Source organism: Cordyceps fumosorosea, assembly GCF_001636725.1.
Source record: "Cordyceps fumosorosea ARSEF 2679 chromosome Unknown scaffold_19, whole genome shotgun sequence".
Lineage (NCBI taxonomy): Eukaryota > Fungi > Ascomycota > Sordariomycetes > Hypocreales > Cordycipitaceae > Cordyceps > Cordyceps fumosorosea.
Window position 1 is genome coordinate 219455 of NW_017387319.1, and position 8636 is coordinate 228090.

The window sequence follows — 8636 nt, forward strand, 5'->3', positions numbered from 1 at the left end:
AAGGTGAAAGAGAGTGTCCGGTAGTTGGGATCAAGCAAAGAAAGAGGGCCTTGGTCGAGAAAGGAAGCGTCATTCTTGTACAGCGTTCCAGAATCCCTCTTGAGCCGCAAGCTGAAAGGGGGGGGGTTGCGCGACGGAGCGAAGCCTAGACAAGCTACCGCTTCATCGGCACAAATTGAATATATGCAGAGAGAACGAGGACCAGATCTCCTATCTGCGGATGGGGATGCCAGCACCCCCAGCCGCGACGGCCTCCGCCGTCTTGTCCTGTGCGGCGGGTGTCTGCTCGGCGTCCTCGGTCTCGTTCGCCGACGTCTCGCGGTGGAGGAAGCTGCTCTCCTTGACGGGGCTGCCGGCGTGGAAGCTCCCGACGGTGCTGATGCCGGCGGCGGCGGCGGTGCCGGGGGGAGCGCTGGCGCCGCCGATGCCGAGGTGCTTGGGGATGGCGCTAGCGCCGCCGTTGGTGCCGGTGCTGACGGGCGACGAGAGGTGGGGGATGTTTTCGGGGACGGGGTGCTCGGAGCCGACGGCGCCGGCGTCGACGCTGTCGCCCTTGCCGGCCTTGGACATGGCGTAGTCGCCCGAGTCAAAGTACTTGCGCTCCTTGAGGTGCTTGGCGAAGTGGTCGGACCGCGAGGGGAGCTTGCCGTACAGTCGGAAGAGGCGCTGCTCCTCCGGGGAGAGCGACTGCGACGGGGGGAGAGGTGGTTAGCCATGTTGGTTAATAGATTGTCGTTGCTCTTGTGATGGTAGCTCGTCAAGCTGTGGGGCGTTGGCTGTCCGCGTCCGTGTTGGGAGAGTGGCCGTGGTAGCAAACATTTTTCTTCTTACCTTGACGTCAATCTTGTTCTTCTGAAGAAGGGGATTCATGGCTGCGTTCAATGATGTTCGTTTCGTATGATGGAAAGAAAAGAAGTGAGAATTTGACTGGAGGGAGAGGGGCGAAATTGCCGAATCAACCGGCTCTTCTGGGCTGTCAGGAGAGTCTGCGCGGTTGGAAGAAGGAAAAAAAAGTCGCTGTTGGAGGAGAAAGAAAGCGGGGTCGAGGTGGTGCGTCACCGTCAAGACGGCAACGATTCGATCGAGTCGATTCTGCTCTAGACGAGTGAAGCCGCGATGATGAGCGTTAGGATAGGGTGTTGCGGAAAATAATTATTCAGAGAGGGGGTGGGTGATGAGGACCGAAGGGCGACAAGCGTTGCTAGCTTGTGGTGTAGGTAAAGGTAGTAGTTAAGTTAGTAGTGTTGGCAGTGAAGTGGTGTGGTGCCGTTGCCTTGGTGGTGACGAGTGACGAGTGACTGATTCAGTGAGAGAGAAGCGGGAGAGCTAGCAGGAGGCGGAGGTGGCGCTAGTACGTTTTAAGCGAGGTACAAGACACTAACCTGTTACTGTAGGCTGCAGGGGTTCACGGGCCAGGTTAGCGATGGTAGTTACCCCTTCTACTAGAAAGATATTCATCTAACCCGTCATCAGAGATGCTTGTATCGGGTTATACTGTTATCGAGGTCGCCGAGGTCATCCAGGCGGAGAGCGGCGCACTTCATCACTTCACCACCCTGCGCCACAGGTTGCAAAGAAGAACAATAGACAAGACGTTAATGCTTTACTCATCCGAGAGTGTCCGCATAATATTAATATTTATCTGAGCTAACTCTCTGCGCAAAGATGCCCCGCTGCATGAACACATATTTATTACCAGTACTACCTAGCATACGGTGGCTGAGGCCACCTCTATAGAGTATGTACTGGTAAATTGCTATCCGTCGTACTTATTCTAGCCGGATTCTCGACATCGTTACGCCGGCGTAGACTTTGCACATGCAAGTAATTAAACTCGCCCAGACTCAGAACACCCATCTGGTTCGGCCCGTCGTTTCAACCCCGCTGCAACTGATTCCCAGGTCCTTCAAGATTCATCCAATGTCTTGCGGCACAGTCTTCTGAACTCTGCCTGCGACATGGCGTACACAAGTAACTACCTGTATACGAGCCTCGGACTAGGAGTCGTGCACTTCAGGTGCCGTTTGACCCATCCTTGCTCCTCTTTTGCCGCTTACTTATTGTACCGCCCCGGTTAGCCAGCCAGCGCCCAGCGCCCTCCTGAGCGTTGGCCTTGTAAGCAGGCAACCCTTGTCTTGCGGCTTGCATTTGTAAAGCACGAGGCAAAAGGAAAACCAAAGTCCGGACTGCCGCCACGACGATCCGAAGCGCGGGCCGCACCTGTAATCTCATTTTGACGGTAATGGCGCCCGACAGTCCGGTACGTTGGTTATTTGTTTCCGTCGTCATGCCGACACAGTGTAAGGTCGGCGCTGGCAGTCGCGGAGCCGGTCACATGATAACCGACTTGTTTGCTTGATTTATGAGAAACCTTAAATTTCATCGTCGACCCAGCAGTTGCTAGCAGTTGGGAAAAGGTAGAAGTAGTTCTCTGGTCGATGTCTTTGATGTTTTCATCTTCTGCATGGCAGATGCGGCATCCTGCTGCCGACCAGAGAACGATCAAGGAATCCAGAGTCAGCATACGCAGATTTCTGTAGTTGGATTTCTAAGCATCGTATAAAATCAAACCACTGACACCGCGAAAAAAAAATCCTTTCGGAGGGGGCCTAAGCCATTGCCCCCACCAATGTTTCGCTGCAAAATTGAGCTGCGAAAGCCATTCCGAGGGGCTAGCGTCCCGATGTGTATTTCTATTAGGAAGTCGTGCCTCTCAGCCTGTTTGGTTTTGTAATCAGCGGAATTCCTTGTGGTCAAGACTGTGAGCAAAAGAAAAATAGCCTTTGGTTCTGATTTCGTTGCACTTGGAGGAAAAGTGTTTGCTGAAGAAGAGAAAAAGTGCAAACAGCCCTGCCAGCTGCCAGTCCTTCTTGCCGGGCCGTCGCCAGCACAAAGCCCGCCGCCGCATTTTCACAAGTCGGCCGGCCGGACGCTGCTAAAAATCGTCCATCTCCGCCCACCACCCGTTTTTTGCCCTCCGCCCGCTGCTCTCTTTTTATATCTTGGCCCTCCGACCACCCGTTCCTTTAGACCTCATTGGACTGCGCTGCATTTTCTTATTTATTTTGCGGCCGGGTCGTCGTTGTCCGCATCTCACCACGCTGCGGCTAGACCTGCCTGTCGCAGGTTGCGTCATATATACGGCCGCTTGCGTTTAGCTGTACCCGGCGCCCTATCAACCTCTCCGCGTTTCTTCAACAGTCACACATCTCTCCCTCTCATCGCCACCATGGGCTTGCTGTAAGTCCGAGCTTTCTTCAAAGTCCAACTCGACTTTCCAAACACTTGCGCCACCTGAGTGAGGCTGTTTACTGACTCTGCCGAGACAGTGCGCTGGGAACCGCACTGGAGTGGCCCGAGGCCAAGAAGCGCGCCGATCAAGTCCGCGAATGGGGCATCAAGGTGTGTATATAACCCCCGGCCGCGCTCATATTATATCATATCTGACACTGGTCGCAGCAACTGCTGGAAATCTGGAACAAAGCCAAGGGCAAGGAACGCGATGCTCTGCTCTGGGGTGATGAAGTAAGGCCACTCATTATGAAGTCATGCACTCGCACACTAACCGCCTCAACCACTTATTAGGTTGAATACCTAGTTGTCAACTATACAAAGGACAATGAAAAGGTGTATTTGTCTCTGCGACAGGCCGAAATCCTCAAAGCCCTAGCCGCAGACAAGGATCTTGCCAAAGAGGGCGGCTGCGTGCCAGCGCTTCAGGACACGGACGGCAAAAAGTACGTATAGTGTACCGTTGCACGACAAGTCCAGTGGCTAACATTTATGAACAGATCCAATACTCTTCCCGTATTCCACCCAGAGTTTGGCCGCTTCATGCTCGAGGCCACCCCCGGAAAGCCCTGGGGCATTGGTTTCAAAGAGCTTCTCGGCGTTGAGCCGGACATGAAGCTGCGTCGGAAAATTGCGAAGGAGCACATGCTAACCTCCGAATACCCCATCACTCTCACCACATACCCCCGCATTGGCGCTCCAGGACAGTTTACCGACCCTTACTACCCTCCCTCTGGCGACAAGCTGCGATCCCAGTTTGTCCCTGACGAAATCGCCAACCCTCATATCCGCTTCCCCACGTTGGCTGCCAACATACGCTCTCGGCGAGGCCGCAAAGTCCAAGTCAACGTTCCCATCTTTCACGACCAGAACACGCCCAATCCATGGAAAGATCCCACGGTCAACTATGATCTGCACAAGTTTCCTGAAGACGATGACGTGCGCAACGGCGCCGCTCCGGACAACTTCATCCACATGGATGCCATGGCCTTTGGCATGGGTAGCTGCTGTCTGCAAATTACATTCCAGGCCAAGAATATCAACGAGGGCCGTACTCTCTACGATCAACTAAGCCCACTGGGTCCCATCATGCTTGCGCTGACGGCAGCTACTCCTATTTACAAGGGTTTCCTCGCCGGTACCGACGTGAGGTGGAACCAGATCAGCAGAGCTGTCGATTGTAGAACGCCCGAGGAACTAGGAGAAAAGCCACTCAAGAATGACCGCTGGAGGATCCCCAAGTCCCGATACGCTTCAAACTCTACTTATATCTCCTTGGATCACAGACTACGGGAAGAGTACATGGACCCAGACCTCGTGGTTGACCCTAAGATTAAGGCGGAGCTCATCAACGGTGGTATGGATGACCGACTGGCCACGCACTTTGCTCACCTGTTCATCCGCGACCCCATTGTCATCTTCGAAGAGGATTTGCAGGAGCTTGACCTCAGCAAGACGGACCACTTCGAGAACATACAATCGACCAACTGGCAACACATGCGGTTCAAGCCGCCGCCCGCGGAAAACAACATTGGCTGGCGCGTCGAGTTCCGATCCATGGAGATTCAGGTCACCGACTTTGAAAACGCCGCCTTTTCCGTCTTCATGGTGCTTCTCACCCGTGCCATCCTCTCCTTTGACCTCAACTTTTACATTCCCATCAAAAAGGTTGACGAGAACATGGAGCGCGCGCACAACCTCGACGCCGTCCTCCACGACAAGTTTTACTTCCGCAAAAACGTCTTTCCCAGCCGGCCCTCGCGCGCCAACACTGTATTCGGCGACGACGCCGCCCCCAACGGCACGAACGGCGGCAGCAGCCGTCCGGGCTCGCGCTACCCCAGCCGACCCGGCTCACCCGGCGGCGGCGGGCCCGTAGAGCTGGAGTACGCCGAGATGAGCATCGACGAGATCGTCAACGGCTCCGCGGACGGCGCGTTCCCCGGGCTGGTGCCCATCGTCGAGAGCTACCTCGACAGCGTCAACGTCGACGTGGAGACGCGCTGCGAGCTGGCGACGTACCTGAGCCTGGTCAGCAAGCGCGCGAGCGGCGAGCTCGACACGGCCGCGCGTTGGATCCGCAACTTTGTGGCCGCGCACCCGGCGTACCGGCACGACAGCGTCGTCGGCGACGACATCAACCACGACCTCATCGGCGCCGTCATCGAGCTGTGCGAGCGCGAGGCGGCGGGGCGCAACTTCGCGGGGCTCGGCATCCCGGGCCTGTCGAGGCTCCTGGGCAAGTTCCGCGGGGGGTGCGGCTCAGAGGCGGACGCCGAGGCGGAGGGGAACGGCGTCGTGAATGGCGACGCACCGGTGGTGGTGGGAGGCGAGGAGGCGGTGATTCCGTCGACAGAGATGGAGTCGCCGGCAAAGAAGCGCAAAATTGACCGGATTGAAGGGGCGGAGGAGCAGCAGTAATTTGTCAAAGCGGGTGATGTTGAGAAGGATATTCATGTTTCTTTCTTGAATAATGATGTTCGATATTTTTTCTGAAATTTAGGTCCAAGGAGGAAGGGCCTTTACATTACATAGTACATGTCATACACGGCAAAGAAACTGGTGTTGAACATGAATTCGCTTGGATTTGTCCAATCCTACGTTTGACGAAACAAAGCAGCTGAGTACATCATATTTGGATGTGGAAGGTCCTCCTTTTGATACGGCGAGGACCAAGCCAACACTTTTGATGATGAGGTTTACTTCATAGACGTGCTCCAGTTATAGGAAATACCATTTTTTATTCCTTGAACCATTTATTTCGACAACGGTAATCCTTGTTGTACTACTTACCTAGCGTACGCGACGTGAGGTCAAAGATACAACCATGATGCAGGGCTCCACACAAGGTCTAGAGGTTCCTACCCGGAATCAAGCGGCGCTGCCTCTAGCTTCATTGGCGCAAACGCAACATCAAACAACATCATCGCCGCGACAGCTCTGCATCCTGCATCCTGCGTCCGCCTGCGCTGCGTACCATTGCCTCCTATCACCGACCCTGAACTCCTATCATCACAAGCTACGCACCTCGCCATCTCAGGATAGCTGGCCCGTCCATGCACCGCCCACCATGTCGGTGATTCTCTGCACAGGTTCGTCGCGTGGGAAGCTTTCCAGCTCCTCTCGTCCTCAATCCCCCCTCTCGTCCCAGCACCCAGCTGACAATTCCTCCTTCAGCCGGCTACGACCACACAATCAGGCAAGCTCCGCTCCCACGGCCGATCCCCTGGGCCGCCGCCCCGTCCAACGACGACCAGGTTCTGGGAGGCCCTCTCCGGCATCTGCTCCCGCACGATCCAGCACCCGGACTCGCAGGTCAACCGCCTGTGCATCTCGCCCGACAAGCGCTACCTGGCCGCCGCGGGCAACCAGGCGATCAAGCTGTACGACATCAAGTCGACGAACCCGAATCCCGTGCTGACGTTCGAGGGCCACACGGGCAACGTCACCGGCGTCGCGTTCCACTGCGAGGGCAAGTGGATGGTGACGAGCTCCGAGGACGGCACCGTCAAAATCTGGGAGACGCGCACCGGCGCCATCCAGCGCAGCTACAACCACGGCTGCCCGGCCAACGACGTCGTCATCCACCCGGACCAGGGCGAGATCATCAGCTGCGACCGCTCCGGCTACGTGCGCGTCTGGGACCTTGCGGAGAATACGTGCGCGCACGAGCTGACGCCCGAGGCCGACGTGTCCGTCTCGAGCGTTACTGTCTCGAGTGACGGCTCGCTACTGTGCGCCGCTAACAACAGCGTGAGCTCCCCCCCCCTTCCTTGTGCTGCCTGTTGCTAATGTTCATTACCCCCTCCAGGGCAACGTCTTCATCTGGAAGATTGAGCAAGAGTACAACGGCACCCGCATGGTCCCGGTGACGCACTTCTCCGCGCACAAGGAGTACATCACCCGCATCCTGCTCTCGCCCGACGTCAAGAAGCTGGCGACGTGCAGCGCCGACCACACGGCCAAGATCTGGGAGATCCGGGACAGCACGTCGCAGCAGCCGCAGAAGGGGCAGCCCGGCGAGCTGCAGCCGCCCAAGTCGCTGCCGCTCGAGGCCACGCTCACGGGCCACCAGCGCTGGGTATGGGATTGCGCGTTCAGCGCGGACTCTGCGTACCTCGTCACGGCGTGCTCGGATCACTACGCTCGCCTCTGGGAGCTGCACAGCCAGCAGATCATCCGGCAGTACAACGGGCATCACAGAGGCGCCGTGTGCGTGGCCCTCAACGACTACTCGGAGCCACGTTAGGAGGCGTTGCCTGGGGGTTTGTGATGTAGTTTTGAAATGTCTGTATGAGAGTTTGTTTGCATGGCGTCTTTCTGGGTATAGGTCGGTTCTGCGCTTTTTCCTCCTTTTTCAGAGATGGGTTTACAATTATACCATTTGTCTATGACTATATGTTGCAAATTGTGATATCTGAAACTTGAATGACTTTTTCTTCAAGAGCTTTCCACTCCAAGGGCCAAGTCATCGGTTGATGGATGTGTTGCCGTCGGAGGCCTCAGTCATGTTTGTCATCCAAGATGCTACTTGCTGAAACGGAGAAGTAACTTTCATATGCGCGTCACCTGCATCTTTGAGACGGAAGCATGGCTAGGATCATCAAAAAGGAGAGGTTGATCGTTTGTCGAGTTGTGCTTGGCAAGAGGAAACACTGCGACCAACCACGCGACCAATCTATGACGACCCTTTTCTCCTACCGCCGCCGCCGCCGCCCTGGTGGATCCGGCAACGAGGAGCCGATGGGCTGTGCATACTTTCTTCAGCTGGACCGGGATGTTGCGAGAAACAAAGGCAGAGGAAGACGGGGTTTTCGGCGGATCAGAGAAAAAAGACCTGGGATAGCGGGGAGGGCAATGTGGCTCGGTCTCTAACTGCACAGGGCTGAGGTGCCGAACGCAGGAACCAATGAAAACGCAGAGATGGAAAGTTGTCTTTGCTGCATGATTTATAGAATGTCTCATTCTTTTTGCTGGAGAAGACAGATGTCACCCATTCAGAGCCTTGCGCTATGAATACGTGTTAAACGCTACGTTAGCTCCCGCGGCGCGCCGGGAGGGGCGAGAGCTTAAATGGGAGTTATTTTATCCCAGGCTGAGATCGCTGCATTTACTCTTCCAGCTCGCCTCGAGTCCGCGGCCGACGGGATGGTGGGCTTGGTCGTCGATTCTCCTCAGAAGAGAGGGTGTCTTGGTAGGACGGCACGGGTAGGAGGTAGCCCGAGAACTGCATGCGTCATCGGTGGCTTGTTTTAACAACTGTTCTATATCCCGGGCTGATCATTGATGCAAGAAAGCCATCAGCTCGTCCGGGATCTTGGAAAGCCTTGGGGACCGGGGGGGGG

The 8636-nt window shown here is 56.0% G+C and overlaps 3 protein-coding genes across 3 annotated transcripts; 2 read left to right on the forward strand and 1 right to left on the reverse strand.

Annotated features, from left to right (window-relative positions):
• Positions 1–210: 210 nt before the first annotated feature.
• On the reverse strand, positions 211–870 carry ISF_06952 (Endosulphine; the record flags this gene model as incomplete). The annotated part of the gene is made up of 2 exons (XM_018850556.1): positions 211–687; positions 832–870. The coding sequence occupies 2 exons, from the start codon at positions 868–870 to the stop codon at positions 211–213; spliced, it is 516 nt and encodes a 171-aa protein (XP_018702201.1).
• Positions 871–3229: 2359 nt separating this feature from the next.
• On the forward strand, positions 3230–5712 carry ISF_06953 (glutamate-cysteine ligase catalytic subunit; the record flags this gene model as incomplete). The annotated part of the gene is made up of 5 exons (XM_018850557.1): positions 3230–3240; positions 3330–3402; positions 3460–3525; positions 3586–3737; positions 3792–5712. The coding sequence occupies 5 exons, from the start codon at positions 3230–3232 to the stop codon at positions 5710–5712; spliced, it is 2223 nt and encodes a 740-aa protein (XP_018702202.1).
• A 649-nt stretch (positions 5713–6361) lies between these two features.
• On the forward strand, positions 6362–7540 carry ISF_06954 (WD-repeat protein pop3; the record flags this gene model as incomplete). The annotated part of the gene is made up of 3 exons (XM_018850558.1): positions 6362–6383; positions 6491–7044; positions 7103–7540. The coding sequence occupies 3 exons, from the start codon at positions 6362–6364 to the stop codon at positions 7538–7540; spliced, it is 1014 nt and encodes a 337-aa protein (XP_018702203.1).
• Between the last annotated feature and the right edge of the window lie 1096 nt (positions 7541–8636).